We start from the raw sequence: 22,561 nt of genomic DNA, 5'->3' as shown, positions 1-22,561 counted from the left end.
TTCCCACAATTCTATCTTCCCGTTGCTAGGCAAATTTTCCACTATTCTTGCTTTAATTGCTAGGGAAATTTTACCAACTTCTGTCCCCTGTTGCTAGGGAAATTTCCCACAAATCTGTCTACCCGTTCCTAGGGAAATTTCCTCCACTTCTTGCCCCCGTTGCTATGGAAATTTCCCCAATTCTGTCCCCCGTTGGTAGGGATATTTCCCCCACTTTTTGCCCCGTTGCTACGGAAATTTCCAACAATTCTGTCTCCCCCTTGCCAAGGAAATTTCCCTTACTTCTTTCCCCCATTTCCTAGGGAAATTTTCTTCACTACTTCCACCAATTGCTAGGGAAATTGTACCAACTTCTTCGCCCTTGCTAGGGAAATTTCCATAATTCTGTCCCCTTATTGCTATGGAATTTCCCCACTTCTTGCCCCCGTTGCTAGTAAAATTTTCCATAATTCTGTCCCCGTTGCTGGGAAATTTCCCCCACTTCTTGCCCCGATCCTAGGGAAATTTCCCCCACTACTTCCCCAATTGCTAGGGCAATTGTACCCACATCTTGCCCCCGTTGCTAGGGAAATATTCCACTCTTCTTCCCCTAATTTCTAGGGAAATTTTACCAAATTCTTGCACCTGTTGCTAGGGAAATTTCCTACAATTCTGTCTTCCCGTTGCTAGGGAAATTTCCCGCACTTCTTGCCACCGTTCCTAGGGAAATTTCCCCCACTACTTCCCCCAATTGCTAGGGCAATTGTACCCACATCTTGCCCCCGTTGCTAGGGAAATATTCCACTCTTCTTCCCCTAATTTCTAGGGAAATTTTACCAAATTCTTGCACCTGTTGCTAGGGAAATTTCCCACAATTCTGTCTTCCCGTTGCTAGGGAAATTTCCTCCACTTTTTGCCCCCGTTGCTAGGGAAATTTCCACCAATTCTATCCCCCCGTTGGTAGGGAAATTTTTCCTACTTCTTTCCCCACGTTGCTAGGGAACTTATCCCCTCTTCTTGCCCCTGTTGCTAGGGATATTTCCCCCACTACTTTTCCCAATTGCTAGGTCAATTGTACCCACTTCTTGCCCCCGTTGCTAGGGAAATTTTCCATACTTCTTCCCCTAATTGCTAAAGAAGTTTCCCTCACTCCTTGCTTTTATTGCTAGGGAAATTATCCCACAATTCTGTCCCCCGTTGCTAAGGAAATTTCCCCCACTTCTTGCCCTTGTTGCTAGGGATCTTTTCTTCAATTCTGTCCCCTCATTGCTAGGGAATTTCCTCTACTTCTTTCCCTACGTTGCTTGGGAAATTTTCACTCTTCTTGCCCACATTGCTAGGGATATTTCCCCCACTCCTTGCCTCTGTTGCTAGGGAAATTTACCCCACTACTTCCCCAAATTGCTAGGGCAATTATACCCTCTTCTTGCCCCCGTTGCTAGGCAAATTTTCCACTATTCTTGCTTTAATTGCTAGGGAAATTTTACCAACTTCTGGCCGATGTTGCTAGGGAAATTATCCCACAATTCTGTCTACCCGTTCCTAGGGAAATTTCCTCCACTTCTTGCCCCCGTTGCTATGGAAATTTTCCACTCTTATTACTTTAATTGCTAGGGAAATTTACCAACATTTTGCATTTGTTACTAGGGAAATTTCCCCCACTACTTCCCCCAATTGCTAGGGCAATTGTACCCACTAGGAAATTTCCCCACTCTTGCCCCCACTTCTTGTTGCTATTGATATTTCCCCCAATTGCTATAGCAATTATACCCACTCCTTGCCCCCGTTTCTCGGGAAATTTTCAACAATTCTGTCCCCCGTTGATAGGCAAATGTCCCCTACTTCTTGCCTCCGTTGCTAGGGATATTTCCCCTATTTCTGTCCCCCCATTTCTGGTGAAATTTCCCCTACTTCTTTCCCCACGTTGCTAGGGAAATTTTGCATTCTTCTTGCCCCCGTGGCTAGGGAAATTTCCTTCACTACTTCCACGAATTGCTAGGGAAATTGTACCCACTTCTTGCCCCGTTGCTAGGGAAATTTCCCACACTTCTGTCCCCCGTTGCTAGGGAAATTTCATCCAATTCTGTCCCCTCATTGCTATGGAAATTTCCCCTTTTTTTTCCCCACGTTGCTAGGGAGAAATTTTCCCTCTTCTTGCCCCCGTTGCTTTTGATATTTCCCCCAATTGCTATGGCAATTATACCCACTCCTTGCTCCCGTTTCTCGGGAAATTTTCCACAATTCTGTCCCCCGTTGATAGACAAATTTCCCCTACTTCTTGTCTCCGTTGCTTGGGAAATTTCCCCCATTTCTGTCCCCCCATTTCTGGTGAAATTTCCCCTATTTCTTTCCCCACGTTGCTAGGGAAATTTTACACTCTTCTTGTACCTGTTGCTAGGGATATTTTTCCCACTCCTTGCCCCCGTTGCTAGGGAAATTTCCCACAATTCTGTCCCCCGTTGTTAGGGAAATTTCCGACAATTCTGTCCCCCGTTGCTAAGGAAATTTTATTCACTTCTTGCCCACGTTGCTAGTAAATTTCCCCACTACTTTTCCCTATTGCTAGGGCATTTGTAACCACTTCTTTCCCCGTTGCTAGGGAAATTTTCCATACGTCTTCCCCTAATTGCTAGTCAAGTTTCCCTCACTCCTTGCCCCTGTTGCTAGGGAAATTATCCCACAATTCTGTCCCCCGTTGCTAAGGAAATTTCCCTCACTTCTTGCCCCGTTGGTAGGGAAATTTCCCACAATTCTGTCCCCATTGCTATGGAAATTTCCCACAATTCAGTCCCCCCATTGCTATGGACATTTCCCACAATTCAGTCCCCCCGTTGCTAGCGAAATTTCCCCTACTTCTTCCCTTCATTGTTAGGGAAATTTACCTCTCTTCTTGCTTTAATTGCTAGAGAAATTTTACCAACTTTTTGCCTCCGTTGCTTAGGAAATTTCCCCCACTACTTCCCCAAATTCCTAGGGCAATTGAACCCACTTCTTGCCCCGTTGCTAGGGAAATTTCCCACAATTCTGTCCCTCTTTGTTAGAGAAATTTCCCACTCTTCTTGCCCCTGTTGCTAGGGATATTTCCCACACTCCTTGCATCCGTTGCTAAGGAAATTTCCTTCACTACTTTTTCCAAATGCTAGGGCAACTTCTTGCCCTGTTGCTAGGGAAATTTTCACCTCTTCTTGCCTCCGATGCTATTGATATCTCCCCCAATTGCTATGGGAATTATACCCACTCCTTGCCCCCGTTGCTAGGGAAATTTTCCACAATTCTGACCCCGTTGATAGACAAATTTCACCTACTTCTTGCCCCCGTTGCTAGGGAAATTTCCCCCAATTCTGTCCTCCCGTTTCTGGTGAAATTTCCCGTACTTCTTTCCCCACCCTTTGGTAGGGAAATTTTGCCCTTTTCTTGCCCCCGTGGCTAGGGAAATTTTCTTCACTACTTCCACCAATTGCTATGGAAATTGTACCCACTTCTTGCCCCTTGCTAGGGAAATTTTCCATAGTTCTGTCCCCCCATTTCTAGGGAAATTTCCCACACTTCTGTCCCCCCATTGCTATGGAAATTTCCCACACTTCTTGCCTTTATTGCTAGGGAAATTTTCCTCTCTTCTTGCTTTAATTGCTAGAGAAATTTTACCAACTTCTTGCCCCATTGCTAGGGAAATTACACAATTCTGTCCTACCGTTGGTAGGGAAATTTTCCACTCTTCTAGTCCTAATTGCTAGGGAAATTTCCCACAACTCTGTCCCCCGTTGCTAGGGAAATTTCCCCTACTTCTCGCCCCCGTTGCTTGGGAAATTTCCCCCACTACTTCCCCAAATTGCTTGGGCAATTGTATTCACTTCTTGCCTCCGTTGCTAGGGAAATTTCCCCAAATTCTGTCCTCCCATTGCTATCGACATTTTCCACTCTTCTTGCCCCCGATGCTATTGATATCTCCCCCAATTGCTATGGGAATTATATCCACTCCTTGCCCCCATTGCTAGAAAATTTTCCACAATTCTGTCCCCCATTGATAGGCAAATTTCCTTTACTTCTTGCCCCCGTTCCTAGAAAAATTTCCCCAATTCTGTCCCCCGTTTCTGGTGAAATTTTCCCTACTTCTTTCCCCACGTTGGTAGGGAAATTTTGCTCTTTTCTTGCCCCCGTTGCTAGGGAAATTTCCCCCACTACTTTTCCCTATTGCTAGGGCAATTGTACCCACTTTTTCCCCCGTTGCTAGGGAAATTTTCCATACTTCTTCCCCTAATTGCTAGGCAAGTTTTTTTCACTCCTTGCCCCCGTTTCTAGGGAAAGTATCCCTCAATTCTGTCCCCCGTTGCTAAGGAAATTTCCCCCACTTCTTGCCCCCGTTGCTAGGGAACTTTTCTTCAATTCTGTCCCCTCATTCCTAGGAAAATTTCCCCTACTTGTTTCCCCACGTGGCTTGGGAAATTTTCCACTCTTTTGGCCCCCGTTGCTAGGGATATTTCCCCCACTCCTTGCCCCTGTTGCTAGGCAAATTTTCCATTATTCTCTATTTAATTGCTAGGGAAATTTTACCAACTTCTGGCCCCTGTTGCTGGGAAATTTCCTACAAATCTGTCTACCCATTGCTAGGAAATTTCCTCCACTTCTTGCCCCCGTTGCTATGGAAATTTCCCCCATTCTGTCCCCCGTTGCTAGGGAAATTTCCCCTACTTCTTTCCCCACGTTGCTAGGGATATTTCCCCGACTTCTTTCCCCACGTTGCTAGGGAAATTTTCCCCTTGTGTCCCTCGTTGCTAGCTTCTGCTCCCTGTTGCTAGGGATATTTCCCTCACTTCTTGCCCCCCGTTGCTAGGGAAATTTCCCACATTCAGTCTGCTCCCCCACATTGCTATGGAAATTTCCCACACTTCCCCTCTTCAGTCCCCTTCTGCTTTATTGCTAGAGACATTTCCCACTTCAGTCCCCCGTTGCTAGGGAAATTTCCCACCCTGTCCCTCTTGTTAGAGATTTCCCACTACTTCTTCCCTTCATTGCTAGGGAAATTTTTCCAATTCCCTCCCTTTTCCTTGCCTTTGCTATTGATTCTCCCCACCTGCTAGGGAATTATTTGCCCTGTTGACCACCTACTTTTGCTGCCTGTCCGTTGCTTACCCTTTGGAAATTTCCCCACTTCACTTCCACCAATTGCTATTGCTAGGGAAATTGAACCCACTTCTTGCCCCCCATTGCTATGTTGCTAGGGAAATTTTCCCACAATTCTGTCCCTCTTTGTTGGTAGGGAAATTTCCCCCTCTTCTTGCCCCTGTTGCTAGGGATATTTCCCACACTCCTTGCATCCGTTGCTAAGGAAATTTCCTTCACTACTTTTCCACATCTCCCATGCTAAATTATATCCACAACTTCTTGCCCCGTTGCTAGGGACTTTCCAAATTCTGTCCTCCCGTTGCTATCGAAATTTTCACCTCTTCTTGCCTCCGATGCTATTGATATCTCCCCCCTCATTGCTATAGCAGAAACTTATACCCACTCCTGTCCCCGTTGCTAGGCAAATTTCCCCCACTTCTTTCCCCGTTGCTAGGGAAATTTCCCCACTTCTGTCCTCCTTTCACTTTCTGGTGAAATTTCCCGTGCTTCTTTCCCCACTGGTTTGAAATTTTCCTTTGGTGGGAGATTTTGCCCTTTCTTGCCCCACTGTTGCTAGGGAAATTTTCCATACTTCACTACTTCCACCAATTGCTATGCTCTAGGGAGTGTGCCCACTTCTTGCCCTTGCTAAGGAAATTTCCCCCCTGTTGCTAGTTCTGTCCCCCCTCATTTCTAGGGAAATTTCCCTGACTTCTGTCCCCATTTGCTATGGAAATTTCCCACACTTCTTCCCTTTATTGCTAGGGAAATTTTCCTCTCTTCTTGCTTTAATTGCTAGAGAAATTTTACCAACTTCTTGCCCCATTGCTAGGGGAAATTCCACATTCTGTCCTCCCGTTGCTAGGGAAATTTTCCACTCTTCTAGTCCCAATTGCTGGGGAAATTTCCCTGACACCCTGTCCCCGTTGCTAGGGAAATTCCCCCACTTCGCTCGCCCACGTTGCTGGGAAATTTCCCCACTTCTTCCCCAAATTGCTTGGGCAATTGTATTCACTTGCTTTTGCCTCCGTTGCTAGGGAATCCATCCTTCCCACTTCTGTCCTCCCATTGCTGTCGACATTTTCCACTCTTCTTGCCCCCTGATGCTATTGATATCTCCCCAATTGCTATGGGAATTATATCCACTCCTTGCCCCCATTGCTAGAAAATTTTCCACATTTCTGTCCCCATTGATAGGCAATTTCCTTTACTTCTTCCCTGTTCCTGGGGAAATTTCCACCCTGTCCCTCCCCGTTTCTGGTGAAATTTTCCTCACTTCTTTCCCCACGTTGGTGAGGAAATTTTGCCTTTTTCTTGCCCCTCGTTACTGGGAAATTTCCTAAACCCACGTTGGGACAGGTTTTGCTCTTTTTTGCCCCGTTGCTGGGAGATTTCCCCACTACTTCCCTATTGCTGAGACAGTTGCTACCCACTTTTCCCCGTTGCTAGGGAAATTTTCCATACTTCTTCCCCTAATTGCTAGGCAAGTTTTCTTCACTCCTTGCCCCCGTTTCTAGGGAAATTATCCCTCAATTCTGTCCCCCCGTTGCTAAGGAAATTTCCCCACTTCTCCTTGCCCCTGTTGCTTCTGTCCCCGTTGCTAAGAACTTTTCTTCAGGGAACTTCTGTCCCCTCATTCCTAGGGAAAATTTCCCCTACTTGTTTCCCCACGTGGCATGGGAAATTTTCCACTCTTTTGCCCCCGTTGCTAGGGATATTTCCCCCACTCCTTGCCCCTGTTGCTAGGCAAATTTTCCATTATTCTTGATTTAATTGCTAGGGAAATTTTACCAACTTCTGGCCCCTGTTGCTAGGGAAATTTCCTACAAATCTGTCTACCCATTGCTAGGGAAATTTCCTCCACTTCTTGCCCCCGTTGCTATGGAAATTTCCCCAATTCTGTCCCCGTTGCTAGGGAAATTTCCCCACTTCTTTCCCCACGTTGCTAGGGATATTTCCCCTACTTCTTTCCCCACGTTGCTAGGGAAATTTTCCCTCTTGTTCCCTCGTTGCTAGGGATATTTCCCCACTTTTGCCCTCGTTGCTAGGGAAATTTTCTTCACTACTTCCACCAATTGCTAGGGAAATTGTACCCACTTCTTGCCCCCGTTGCTAGGGAAATTTTCCATAATTCTGTCCCCCCGTTGCTATGGTAATTTCCTCCACTTCTTGCCCTCGTTTGTAGGGAAATTTTCCATAATTCTGTTCCCCGTTGCTAACTAAATTTCCCACAATTCTGTCCCCGTTGCTAGGGAAATTTCCCTCACTTCTTGCCACCATTCCTAGGGAAATTTCCCTTAATTCTGTCCCCCCGTTGCTAGGGAAATTTCCCCTACTTCTTTTCCACGTTGCTAGAGAAATTTTCCACTCTTCTTGCCCCGTTACTAGGGATATTTCCCTTACTCCTTGCCTTCGTGGCTAGGGAAATAAAGCTTCACTTCCTCTAGTATATTAATTAAGAATTGGGGATGGCTATACATAGGCCCGGCATGGCCTAGCGCGTAAGGCGTGCGACTCGTAATCCGAGGGTCGCGGGTTCGTGCCCGCGTCGCGCTAAACATGCTCACCCTCCCAGCCGTGGGGGTGTATAATGTGACGGTCACTCCCACTATTCGTTGGCAAAGAGTAGCCCAAGAGTTGGCGGTGGGTGGTGATGACTAGCTGCCTTCCCTCTAGTCTTACACTACTAAATTAGGGACGGCTAGCACAGATAGCCCTCGAGTAGCTTTGTGCGAAATTTCCAAACAAACAAACAAAGGCTATACATAACTTTGAAGTTTTTACGCAGAATTATAGAACAATACAATATTTATTATGGGGTTCACTGTGGCTCATCTTTTACATTTAAATTTTCTGGCGGAAAGTTTTTGTAAGTTGTTTTGAACATGGTTTTAGTTTCTGCAACCTGTTACCTGTTAGAATTTAAATTTCTGCTTTAACATGACTCCTTAGTTTGAGAATGTATCAAATCTAACTAATCCTTTCAACTTGCAACACTAATATAGATTATTATATATTTTTTTAAATCAACATGAAAAATATGTAACATTATATTCTTCTTAAATTCTGTGTTAAGTTTTAATTTATTTTCAATTAGGGTGACAATACATGCATATAGTTACATAGTATTCCTTTAACCATCTTAACAGGATGTTCTAAGTGTGGTGAAGATGGACACATGTCACGAGACTGTCCTAATGTAGGTGGGCACAGAAGAAGTAAATCTGGTTGCTTCAAGTGTTGCAAGACTGTCCTAACACAAGTGGGGATAGGAAAAGTAAATCTGGTTGCTTCAAGTATGGTGAAGATGGACACGTCTCACGAGACTGTAAAAAATCCTGACAGACAAGTTGGAGGTGATGGTAAGTTTTATGTAAATTGTTTTGATGTTACTACATACTACTATAATTTAGGAAGTCTGTAAAGAAGTTGAAGGTTTATTTGTAAGAGTAATGCATGTTGAAAAAACGATTAAAGAAACCCTGTTACGGAACTTACTCTGTCATCAGTATTTAACTTCCTAACAGGTTATGCAACAATTAGCTAAAGAAAAACATGAAATGAAGTATACTTTTTCCACTAAGATGGCCCTCATTGTGGATCCCTGCACGTGGTGAGGGGACCTCCCAGGGAAGGTTTTGTTCTTTCCGTTTACCTCCTATGGGATCTAAACATCCACCCACGTGTTTGCCACACGTGGCGACCCGTGAAGGGGAGAAGAGGATCCTTGTGGTTGAGGGGTCCAACCCTAACACACCACTTTGGCCTTGAATTCCTTGGGTTGGTCGGCTAGTCCACTTGGCTAGTTTCAATTATAAGTACTTAAATCTGTGAGAATATTGTGTTCATTGTTTTTAACCAAACTTCTATCTGTTTTTTCCAGTTAATCTTCTCTGTGTATTTAAGGCAGTACTCAAACTGCATTATTTATACTGACTTGCTTAGTTCCTTTCTGGCCCTGGAATTGCTTCACGTTGGTTCACCACCCTGTTCATGCTGATATTCAAAACCAACTGGCCCATTTCTCTTTAACATCTACTTTTATCCAGTTTTTCTGGATATCTGGCCACGTTGGTATTCATGGAAAAGAGCTCGCCGATACTGCAGCTAAATCTATCTGCTCTGGCACTATCATCGCTATGCCTATTTCATACATGGACTATGGTCCTGTATTCAAGACTCGGATCTGTGCCATTGATTGAACAATGAGAAAACAAGCTTTTCCAAATAAAACCATATAGTGGAGTTTGGCCGTCTTGCTTCCGTAAGGTTCGGAAGGAGGAAGTAGTTCTGACTGGACTACGCATTGCTCACAGTTTTTTAACACATCGTTTCCTTTTATCTGGAACTGATGCACCGATGTGTAGTTTGTGTAACACTCAGATTACTATAAGTCACATTGTACTTTTCTTGTCATCGTTACGACTCTCAACGACGGCATTATTTTAAACATGCTTTGTCCCAAGGTTTTTCCATAACATTAGACAGTGTTATTGGTGACGGTGACACTGTCACCTTGATAAAGTTTTTAGTTTTGTAACAGCCATTAATCTTTTTAATGTCATTTAAGTGTTTTATATTTCTTCATTTAATCTTTTTTATTGTGGTTCGATTTGAAATTAGAAAATGGCTCTAACATGAAATAACACGACACCAGGACTGGAAAGGCCAACTTCAGGTGACAAATGCTGCTGTTTGAACTACCCGTTAGTCAGCCTGGCGAGTTATTACAATTTTGCTACATGTCTTTAACACTTTTATTACTTTACTTTTTGATAATGGCTGTAATGACACATAACCCAGAACCACGACTTGAAAGGCCAACTTCAGGTGACTGACAGTGGTTCTCGTACTTACCTGTTAATCTTCTAGGCGGGTTATGATAATTGCCATTATGCTACAGATAGCTCGTTACGACTTTTGTTATTGTAGTTTTTCTCTTAACATTGTGGACTAGATGTAAACGTTGGTTTTATGTTATTTATGTTTTTACTTGCTGTTTTGTTTTACCTTCATTTCCTTTTATGAATTTTACTACATTTACTTTAATTTTACCTTTTTTCCGGATGTTGAGCGCAGATAACCTAGCTCCATTGTGCCATAAAACACTAAATCAACCAACCAACCAACCACTGAGATATAAAAATTTCCGAATCTTAACACACGAATTATAGTTGTCGAATGCCTAGAAATCAGTGAAAATATTGTGAAGAGGGTGACGTTGTCGATTGTGTTGATCGAAAGTTTCATTTCAGATTCATCTTAGTTATGAGCCTTAAGTGTCACGAAGAGTAATGATGGAATTGGTGTGACGTTCTTGGTGTAAAAGAACGAATATTTAATTTTTGACTTTGATTCTACTGTAGTAAATTCACTGGTCTGGAAATTAGATGTCACTTTGTAATAAGGTATCAAACACTGTCGTGCATGCCAAGTTTCCACATTTCATCTAATTTAACACTATGAAAGTTGTTATTTCATATTAAGGCATGTGCCAAAACTTAAAATGAGTTAACTTTAGTGCATTATCTTTAACATTTAAATAAAGTTTTAAGAAAATAGCGGATGGTAATGAAGCAATGAAATTTATGATGCTCCAGGCTGGCAAAATGAAGAACATGGTGTCCATATTTTAAAAATTGGGTTAATTAAATTTTATATTTTGATGGATTGAACCTGAGAAGGTCTTGTATGGCTAAAAAGTCTTTCTGCTAATTAGATCAAAATTGGGGGCTCAATACATAAGACTTTAGTGTTACTGTTCACATTACTGACTGCCTTGCTATAAGTGTGGCACAGACAGTTCACCTCGACTTTCATTACTGATCCACACGTCATATGGTGTGTTTTAGTTAAAGGTACAAGAAATACTGTGGTAAAGGTGTTTAACTTGATTCTCTTCCAGATGACAGTGAAACTGTTAAAAGAGGTCCATCAGGTATTGGGATTTATTATCAATATCACTTGATACAAATGATAGTTCATCTGTTTTAACTTTTAAAATTCACATTTGACATGACATTTTTATTTCTTTAGTATACCTGGAATTGTTTTGCTAGCAATACTTAAGTGCATTACAGATCAATTGGTAAATAATCATGTAATTGGCTGTATATTGGTTGATATACTAAACATATTACAGAATTAGCAATCTGCTATCTTTGTAAGATGTCTTAACTTTTTAAAAGCTGTGATGATAAACATATTGCAAATAGAAATCACTTAAGATTGGTATTGTAAATAGCAATTTTGCATAAATTGGTTTCATTGTGTGTAGACTCATCCAGTTAATCTTATTGATCTAGTTTATAGAATGCCATGTCAACAATTAATGTAGGAATAACTTCTGTCATCAGGTATTTTAATGCGCTCTCTGCCCCCTTTCATATTTCTCATAAAAATGGGTCATCATCTCAACCCAGTAACCACCAGTGTTTCCTCAAAGGAAAGTCTTGCATGTGTTATGAACACATATAATTATATATATGTGTTATATAATGTTTTATATTTATCATTGTTACAGTGAAAGTGTGGATACCTATTGATATATACATTTGCAAACTAAATACTAGATTTAGGCTTAGATCTAAAATGAACATTAGCATTCTTATGTGTAGCCTAGTAATAAAAACATTGCTGTTACAGTAGCACTCTTCTTTAAATGGATATATTGGTATTTACAAATTCCATCACAAGTGTTAAGATCTGTTATATAGGGCAGTAAGATGTATAGTTACTTATGACTGTCAGAGAGAAACAAAACATTTAAATATTTGTAACCGAAGGTGGGGCACAGCCCATTGTGTAGCTATATACTTAACTACAAAGAAATAAACCTTTCTTTTATACATCAGGAAGAAGGTAAACACTTAAGTATAGCAAGAATCATGGTATTACTGGAATAATTCCTGCATTTACTTGTTTTTTATCTCCTGTGATACATATAACCTTAAAGTTGGATATCTGAGCCATATAAAGCTTTGTTTGGTATCATTGTAACAATGAAAATGTTTCCTGTTGATTGTTTTTCATAGAATTTTGCAATTCAAAAGCTGGATTTAGGCTGAGACAAAATGAATCAGTACATTCCCATATAAGGCCTTATTTTGATTTTTACATACACTCTTCTCATTAGCCATTACTCACAATTTCTGTAGATGCTTGTTTTTTTTTCTGATCTCTCAGTGGGGCAGTGATACATCTACATACCTCATAATGCTAAAAACCAGGTTTTGATACCCACAGGGGGCAGAGCATAGATTGCCCATCATGTAGCTTTGTGCTTAAATCTAAACATATCCTTTCTTCTTAAGTTATTTTGACTTAAACTTTAAATTTGGTAAAATAATGTACAACATTACATTCTGATGGGGACAGTGGAGATGAGTTATTTGAAACCAAAAGCATATAAACAAAAGTATAGAACAAAATGCAGTAGCACTGGAATAAATTTTTTGTCTTACCTGTGGTACGTGTGACCTAATACTGAAGTATTAGGTTGTACTTCTCAAGTATTAAAAACAAAGCTGTTGACTGGATAGCAGCACATATATCATAAAGTTGCATTTAATACAATATTTAAACATCTATTAAATAACTTTTGCATATGACTACAAAACTTCATTCATATTTAATGTGAAATAAACTTTTGTTTTTACAAGACAAATCATAGCTGGTTAATTGCGAAATGTGTAACTAGAGGTCTTACAAAACCAATTGGATATGTGTATAAGGTACAAGCATTACAGTTTCAAATACTTTACTAGGTTTATGTGATTGTCAGATTGATTCATGTGGTAAAATGACAAGTTGTAACTGATTTCTGATTTTTGTTTACAAAGTTTATTTCGCACTGAAAGTTGTCCAGGATGGCTCAGTATGCATCTAAAAATATGTACAACCCCATAGCTTTGGGGGAAGAGGGCTAGGTGGCTTTTAAAACTCCAGCTAATATCTATATTTCAGTTTATCCTAGGTTTATTTTTCCAAACCTGTTCTCTTATAAGCTTTTGCGTGTACATGGAAACTACGTGGTACAATTTATAAAATGTACATCATACTGAACATACCGTATTAGCCCAAACATATGTTGTTGTTTTTTCTCAAAGCATATAAGAATTAAACTTTCCTTAATTGTCTGCTGTCTGAGGCACCTTTTGAGCACGTGATCACTGGGCTGTTGTTAGGTCTTTAACGTTATTTTTCATGTTAAAACATGCTAATATTGCTGTTGGCCTCACTTGCATAGAAATACATGACATTGTTTGTGATGCCTATTTTTAAGATTGTGTTGATTAAAATTGATTGTGGAGGAAGCATCCATTAGGTTTGTGATATCCCTAGTTTGTGGTTTCCATGTATTTGTAGGTGAGAAAGAAGTTTTGAACCACTGTCTCCTGTCTAAAGACGTTATGAGAACAGTATAACTATGGTGTTAGAAAAACATGCAAGTTCGAGAAGTTTTAATAGAAATGAATAAAATCCCTGTAACCCTGATTATTCCTAATACAATCACACAGAAATGGAAACCAATGCACAGTTAAATCAAATAATTTCAGCTATGGCTCACTCTGTATTTTATGTAGAACGTAAGCAACTTTCCCTAATGTTTTGGTCAGTCCTATATAGGTAGCATTGTAACAGGCAAAAACATGACATTATGTGTTGTGATGCAATAAATATAGAGTCTATTGATAATAAACAATTTGGAAAGAAGTCAGTTAACTCTTAGACTGTAACCCAGTATTGGAGGTGTGTGTGCTTTTTTATTTGGACAATATACTGTACATGTCATTCAAGATGTTGTAAAACATGTAGGTTCAAGATGTCTTGATAGAAATGAAATATAAACCCCGTAATTTGAGCACTTTTGAAGGTGGACCTTTCTTCAGTTACATATTGGAAATGGTGGTGTAATCAAATGAGTGATTGTGTAGTCAGGAAGGTCATCTGGTTTTCCAAGAAATGTCTATTTCTCTATGCTCTGGTGTAAATGTCTCATTTCCAGTTTAATATAACCAATGGTGAGAATGTATGCAAAAAGGTGTCAGGAATATTTTACTTTAGAAATGGCTGAATATGTGTGTATTTAAAACTCAACTTAAGCATTTAAGTAAAGTAAAGGTAACACCTGGAGACAGTTTAAAAAAGATACACTAATCAGTTTATAAAAAATCATGTGAAAAATTATCTTAAACAAATAGTATGTTTTACTGAATTCAGCTTTCACAATACAAGAAGAAATAAGCAAAGAATAAAAATAATTTTTTCGACAAAGATGAAACCAGTGAAGGAAGATCATCGATTCTAGGTTAAGTCCAAAAGGTTGAACAGTATTTAGATTAGCAGTCCAATAAGTTTCTTTTATTTCTCTGTAAGCTTTAATTTTGAATCCTGTTTTCAATGGCTCAACAGAACAGTATAATGAAACCTTATTTCATCAAAATAAGAAAATGAAAATTTGGTAAATAATAACATGGTTATAGGCTTCCTAAGCTACTAAAAAAACAACAAACTTAGTTGCTAGCAACCCTGAAGTACTTGACGTGCGTGCTTAGGTTTGTTACGTAGGATATATAGTGATGAATAAAAGTCATTGCAATCACTCCTTACATTGTTTTATTAAATATTTTCATATTTAAATATTTCATGCCTTATATATTTATACTGTGTTTTTCTCCTATTTTTTCAGGAACAACCAAGCTTATCAATGATAATGCTGCCTTTCCTTTTACATGAGGTCAGTTAACTTATTGGATTCTTCTTTCCAAGTGTGCTTGATGTTGATAAAGTATTGAGAAAGTACAATTTTTCATATGTTAAAAGCATTTTTCACAGTTATTTCTACAGCCAGTGTGTATTATATCAGGTTCATAACCTGATGAATTTGTGTGATAGGGTTTTTCCTGTAGTTTGTTATTAATATTATTTTCCAGTAAAGTGCACTTTAACATATTTTTATTAGTTATCATTATGCTTGGAGATATTTCACTTCCTGTATCAGTAAAATAATAGTTATGTTGATAATTTACTTTGACGTATTTTAGGGGGAATGTAATTCGTCAGATGAAAAAGCTCCTCGAAAATGGTTAATGAACAACTGGGCTTCGTTTTCAGCAATATATAAAGAACAATCTCTTGATGACATCAAGTGAGTGTTAATAATTAATTACTTGGATATAATTTATTTGTTTAATATGAAAAGCACTTGGTAAAAGTTTTGAGCATTACCTAAAGATTGAAAAAAGAAAAATCTTATATTTGTATGCCATGTTTAGAGTCTCAGTTGGTGTTTTATTCATACTGGTTGTGTTTTGAAAGAGATCATTCCAAATACAATAATTATATATAAGGAGAGTCAGTCATGATAGGAGGGAGAGAATTCTTTCGTGTTGCTAATGTATTATTTTCATTGAGCTATAAAATTCTATAAAGATGTGGTAATAGTCAAAATAGATGTAGATCTAATAGTATAAGTATATAGTTAATCAGATGTTTCTATTATGTAATATAGTTTTAATTTCTGAATTTCAAAAGTAAAATATTTTAATTTGTAACATCTTAGTGTTCACATTTCTGTATCACATGATGGCACTTGTTTGTTCCAAATTGCTCATCTTAGATCGTCTTTTCACTTGTATTTGATTGACTGAGATTGAATACAACTTTCAGACATACAGATTTTCCTAATACATAACATAATGTTAAAGTTACCAAGCGATCTCATAAAGCTCTGTTCTCTTATATACAGTCTTTCAAAAATGTCAATAATTCCCTCTCTCTCTCTGTCTTTGACATTTGCTATTACATTATTGATAACCAATATTTAATCTACTGTTTTATGTTTTATGCCATCTCGTTCACAGGATGGCTTTTAAGTTTATCGGAACATAGATTCAAATCTGCTATCACTAAGTATAGTTTAACCAGCTAAGGAAATTGTTTTAATGCACAATGTTTGGTTAGAAAACCAGTTAAATTGTAATAATTATAGGACATTGTATGCTTTGTGTTTATTATTGTTTGTGCTCTAAAGTATATATTTGAAATTAATAAATAATTTTGGAAAAAAATAAAAAAGTGAAAATTTGGGTTAGCATCTCTCAACACTTTAAGTTTTTGACAACAAAAGAAATTACAGCATTCACAATTAAGTACTAGATTTTTGTTATTTTTTATGTACATATTTTGTTTGTTATAAAAGTAGAAAAAATACTTATTAGGTAACACGAGAAAATATAAATGAAGAAATAGATTAATTTATTTGCAATATTTGTGTATATGTATGAAGATTATATTACATAATTTTATGCTGTAATTTGAACTAAGTGTATACAAGGTGATTCCTAGCTTGTTACATGGGCTTAGTGTCATATTTAACTGATGCAAGCCTGACGATAGTCAGGATAAATAATGATAAGCTTCTATTATAATCTGCAGGGATTTTAGAAGTGAAAAATGTTGTTTCTTTTTTTTTTTTTTTGTGTGGTTACAAGGTTAAACAAATGGCTTAAGATCATGTAGTGTAAGGGTAGAGAAAATAATGCATAACATATAAAATTTTACCTAAAATAACTTGTTATTCAATTAGAAGATTCTAGAAGCTCTGCAAATGAAGTTAGGAAACTGTAATATTAAAGATATATAAATTTTATTAATTTTAGCATGAAAATCACCTTGCTCTCATTCTGGTCAGAGTTTAAAATTGAGACAAATCTTTATATATATATATAAAATTCTTTAAGGATGGATTTTTTGGAGTTTCTCATTAGTTATTGTACCCACTATATTCTGTTTGATAAGAGTCACTTCAGTGTTTGTTCCTTTCAATTTTTTCAGGGAATATTTTGGAGTTAAGATCGGCCTGTACTTTGCTTGGCTTGGATTTTACACCTGTATGCTGATTTAAGCATCATCAGTGGGAGTGTTGTGTTTTCTGTATGGGTGACTTACCTTGTTGGGTGATGCTTACAGGTATGAATAAGGGGGAGAAAAAAGATAAAAGAGTAATCAAACAGTTTACTATTTTGAAAACTCGTGTTTGATCATTTTCTAAATAATACCTCAGATAAATCAGCTACTTAGAGCTACGTGATTGATGGAATGTGGTAAGTGATTAATCACTAGACTAATTAATCAATGGTTAGCTAGTTAATTATTTTCACACAAGCCATTTGTTGCTGGAATAATTACAAAGAATAATAATTGGAACCATTAATTTTTATTGGTTGATATGTTTTGAACCATTAATTTACCTTAAAATGTTTTAAATAATTTTTGTGATAAATTGATTTAAACATAATTTCAGTTAATCAGTTATTTTATGTGACATTATTATTGAAATTGATAGTTGTATATTATGGTTTGTTTGGATGTTCAGCTGTACTGTGTTTTTTCTATAGACTTAAAACTAAAATGCATTTTTTTTTACACTAAGGGAATTTCTGAAGACTACAAGGACACCATTTTATGTCCTCGGTGTGACGTAGAAAGATGTAGATATGGAAGATTAGGCCAGACGTGCACTTTTGCAAGAATAACTCATCTTTTCGACAATGGTGCTGCTGTATTTCTTGATGATGTTATGTCATTCCGGGGTAAATAGTACATAGATTTACATGTTAAAGCTGAAGAGGAATAAATAATATTCTCTTCTTCAGACTCTGAAATTTTTTTTGTTATTTAGTTTTAAGACTTTTTTTAAGTAATGCTTTTCTTGTGCCTATTTTCTTTTTGCATGTTGATTATCCAACATGCATAGTAATTTTGATCTTAAGATTAAAAATACTTGTATGCATCAGAAAATGTTCAAATTTCACATACAAAATTTATATAACCTCCAGATAATTATCAAACATTTTTGTAAAGAAAAAAGCGTAATGTTTTGTCTGTTATTTTTACTCATGAAACCTTGTATGGACTTGATAGATTTAACCACTATAAATAATTAGGAAATTAACATAAATAATGCCTTTTTTCATTCTAGAATAACTACAAATTATAACACGCATAAAATAGCTTAAATTATATATATACATTTATATACAAGGGGAGAAAAAAAAGTTCCCCTCCCTTGTAAATGTTGTTAATTTATTTGATATCATATTTGAACGGATTTTGTGAAGTACATTTTACACAATTTTTTGTTATCTATTAAAATATATAACAAATTAACAGCATTTTCAACAGGGCCACTTTTCTTGTCCACCCCCTGTGTGTGTGTATTTTTATTATATTGTTCTTTCAACTGTGCCTGGATAACAGAATAGAAGTTACAATGACACTGTGCATGTGTGCTCATGTTACCATATCCAGTAATATAAAACTGACTTTACAAAGGACCTGAATTTTGAGAAAGTAACTCACTAAGAAAATCCTCATGAGATGTGTAGTAATGGATGCCCATAGCAACATAAAATCGTCCAACATTGTATATCTGCAATACTTGAAATGGCCTTAATTTCAAACTAACATAAAGCACATCAAATTTGCTACATATCCAAGACTTTAAACTTCTATAACTGAAATCTTGCATGTGATGACCTTCTTTTCCTACCTTGATTGGGTGCTCAGGACTTTTAACTTTGCTTGTTTCCAGTATGATATTTATGGCTACTCTCTAGTATTTCCCTTTGAACATCTTTTCAAACTTTGTCTTATAAAAATAATCTTTGAATGTTCCCTAGAGGTATTCTTTTGAGAAAGTTTCTCAAAAATACATGTTTAAAAATGTAAATTTCTTAACACATAGATATGATGTCTTACCTGAACTGTTGATCATGATGTGTTTGTTTTTATATCACCAGGATCATCCAAGGCTAGAATATTTAGCTCAGTTATCAACAGTAAAGAAAAGGAAAGTAAACTTTATTACAGGGGTAAGAACATCACTATTATCAATTTATAATAAACATCAAAACAAAAATCTGACTTTTTGTCCAGTTTTTCCCACCATTTGTCTTGTTTTTATACAAGCCTAGATCTATCTCTTAATGATGATTTTACAGTGTTGTAGTTGATTATCAGATTGTAAGTTTTATGATTACAGTAAAAGTGTTTTTTGGATTTACAACAAAACTGTAACTAAATATATCCTATCAAACAAAATTAACAAGCTATCTATCTTTTGTATGAATTCTTTCTTAAAATTATTGAAAATTATTAAACTTAAAAAAATGCCTTATTCTTTTTGAAAAATTCGATTATTTTGGGTAAATGGTCTTCAAAGGTATAATTTAAAAAGGGTGATAAAACTTTTTTTAATAATTCAGTATAAATGCACTACATGTAGTTTAAAAGATAGCAAAGTATAAAAAATAGATGTTAATAATAAAAGTTTAAAAGATCTTGATAGAACATTGTTTGAGATTGAAAGTTTAAAATGTTAACTTTTATGCTTGTTTGAAATATTCTCATTTAAAGTTCCTGGCCTGGCTGCCAGGTGGTTAAGGCACTTGTAATTATAATGTGACGGTCAATCCCATTATTTGTTCGTAAAAGAGTAGCCCAAGAGTTGGCAGTGGGTGGTGATGACTAGCTGCCTTCCCTCTAGTCTTATACTGCTAAATTAGGGACAACTAAGGCAGATAGTCCTTGTGTAGCTTTGTGCGAAATTCAAAACAAAGCAAATCACTTAAAGTTCATTAAATTTTATCCCTTTTTTAAAAAAAACAAACAAACAAACAGGTTAGATGTTCCAATACCAAAGTTGTGGTTTTATTATCCCCTTCTTTTAAGATAATACAACAAAGGTTAATGCAACATAAACAGACATAGTAACATGTTTACTTTGATATGTTTACATAACAAATATGTTTGTTCTTCAACAGCCTGCTGTGTACGAGTGTTTGTTAGAATTTGTATTAAAACTTTTATTAAAATAAATTAGAGAACAATGTTTTGACCTTCTTAGGTCTCTTAGGCCTTCAGGTTAATAAAGAGAGTTTTAATATCCATACCAGCCATCTTGAGATACATTTTTACTTCATGTGGGTTCCTCATCATCATGAGAGAGATATAATTTTTTTGTTGCTTCATCTTCTTCCAAATCCTTTTCAGTCAACTGCCATATCTATATATCTTGGCAGATTATCTTGAAACTTGGTAGGGTCATACTTTGGTCCAATATGTCTAGTCAGTATTTTAATTTTTTTTATTTAGGCTTTTGTAAGAGGTCAGATGTCAAACAACCCAAAAATATATATTTTGGGCTCTTGTGTGGTTATATTTACAGCAGTCTGGAACACAACTGGCACAAATATAAATATTCATGAGCTCAATACAATGACAAACAAAAATAGCTAGATTTGCCCATTTGGAATCCTTTTTCTCTTTTTTTGGATGGTAAGAGATCTGAAAAAAGCATAATTTTGAGACATTTGTTGATCATTTACTCAGCCACATTTTGACAAATTTACATGGTATCTGGTACAAAGATATTTTTGTACACGTCCCAAACATTGACAAACAAAAAATTGTGAAATTGCCCATTTTTAGTAATTTTTAAATGGGTTAAGATGCCACGAAAAAGCATAACTTTAGAGTTGTTTGATCAGTTGCAGGTTTCATGGTTTTTGTTTTATCATGTTCTACAAAACAATTAACTGCCTAGAAAATCTAGGTGAAGACTTAGTGAACCATTCTGTAAAAGGACAAACAACCTCCAACTGTGTGAAGAAATCTGGACTTTAACTGCCAGACTCCAATTATAGTTTGCTTCAGCAAAGTGTTTTTTTTTTAAGTTCCCTGAAACTATTTTAAATTTACTTATATATTCTGTGTTACAGTAGCTCTTGATGCAGTGATTCTTTATAGACTTAAGAGATTATGTTTTTATTCTTCAGGTTACAGTAGCTCTTGTTGCTGTGGTTGGTGTGATTTTTTTACAGAATATCCATTGAAACTGTTCTGTACTTCACATTGAGTGGCAATCAGACACTTACCAGCATGTTATATCTCACTACCTCAGTCACAGCTGCACTGTTGAACCTTGTGTGCATCATGACCTTTAACCTGGTGGATCACTTAAATAAGAAAAGTTAGGGATATGAAATTTACCTATTTCTAGTTGTGTAAAATGTTCTTTTTATGGCTTTATTCAAGATGATATGGATCAAAGACCTGCTTATAGTGGTATGTGTATATAAGTGTGTGTATATATATATATATATAAAGTACCTGTTTTTAGTGGTGTGTGTGTGTATTTATAGTGGTATGTAAGCATATTAGTTTTGTTGTTTATTTTTATTTTTTACTTTGATTTCTTAATGACTAAAAGGAAATGTTATATGTAATTACTTGTAATTTTTTAAGGTTTTCTGTTCAGCTATAAATAATGTAAGGGTATTTTCAAGAATGAAATTAATATAGCTTGGAATTTTTTCATGAATGCACCAAAATAATCATAAGAAAATCTTTATACTTTGCGTGGCAGAAAAATTATTAAAATAATGACAAAACCTCAGTATTTAAGTTCAGGTGCAAGTAACACTACTATATATTTGTTTTGTAAGATCTTCAGTAGTACTTTTCAGTTTTGCCCATTTCAGCCATGGAGGCATTATAATATGAAAGTCAATCCCCACTATTCATTGGTAAAAGAGTAGCCTCAGGTGTGGCTGTGGGTAGTCATGACTAACTGCCTTCCCTCTAGTCTTACACTGCTAAATTAAGGACTTCTAGTGTAGCTTTGTGCAAACCTCAAAACAAATCAAACCAAATAACTTTTCAATTTTTTTATAAACACACCTGTCATCTTTGAATGATCAAATACTAGGCACAGGAATTAGTGTATGTTAATTATGTATTTGTTCTTTTACCTTTGGACTGGGCATGTATGCAAATTTGGATTAGAAAAACATGATTTAAACACCAAAAATTACAAGTCAGAGTAAAAAAAATCAAAAGAGAATGAACACTGAACCAGAGATAAAATTACCATATTCATATCACACTGATATCTGACATATTTTGGTATTGTTTCATTCACCTAGTGGTCAGTGTGCTGAACTCTGAACCTGGGGGTTTATGGTTCTGATCCTGTTGCAGCAAAAATGCTCTTCAACATTGGGATTATGGGAATGTTGTATAAGTGATTGTCAAATCCTGCTATTTGATTAGAGTAACCCAAGACGTGGCAATAGGTGCCATTTCTTAGTCTTATCAGTTTAAAGTTATGGATGGCTAGTGTACATGTTCTTTTTGAAACAACTGATAAACTATTAAACTTTTCTAGATTTATAGAAGAATAGCTACCTACCTTACTGAATTGGGTAAGTTTTACCTGTTTCTAATTTTAGCAATTCCAAATGGACATAGGTTATTTTGTATGTTTGTTCATAATTTAGAAAAACAAAATTTAACCAGAATCTAACTGCAAAATTTCTTATCCCTGTTTATTTTAGTGCCAGATAAATACCGTTACAGTCATACAAAGTTTATCAGAATAATTTATACATCTTGAAAAAACATGTACATTTTA

The 22,561-nt window shown here is 36.7% G+C and overlaps 1 protein-coding gene across 6 annotated transcripts in view; it reads left to right on the top strand.

Annotated features, from left to right (window-relative positions):
* The window catches only part of LOC143253097 (uncharacterized), a 107,374-nt gene that overhangs the window by 57,101 nt on the left and 27,712 nt on the right, over positions 1–22,561 (top strand). For 5 of the 6 annotated variants that reach the window (XM_076506347.1, XM_076506344.1, XM_076506348.1 and 2 more), the window contains 2 exons: positions 17,519–17,678; positions 18,888–18,959. In XM_076506347.1, the coding sequence (XP_076362462.1) occupies positions 17,519–17,678; positions 18,888–18,959 (232 nt within the window). Of the gene's footprint in view, positions 1–9,521; positions 9,761–14,773; positions 14,822–15,128; positions 15,233–17,518; positions 17,679–18,887; positions 18,960–22,315; positions 22,353–22,561 lie in introns of those variants that run through there. The other variant, XM_076506343.1, reaches the window with a different exon arrangement.

This window comes from Tachypleus tridentatus, chromosome 6 (genome assembly GCF_004210375.1).
Source record: "Tachypleus tridentatus isolate NWPU-2018 chromosome 6, ASM421037v1, whole genome shotgun sequence".
NCBI classification, from domain to species: domain Eukaryota; kingdom Metazoa; phylum Arthropoda; class Merostomata; order Xiphosura; family Limulidae; genus Tachypleus; species Tachypleus tridentatus.
This window is presented reverse-complemented; position numbering and strand designations above follow the sequence as displayed.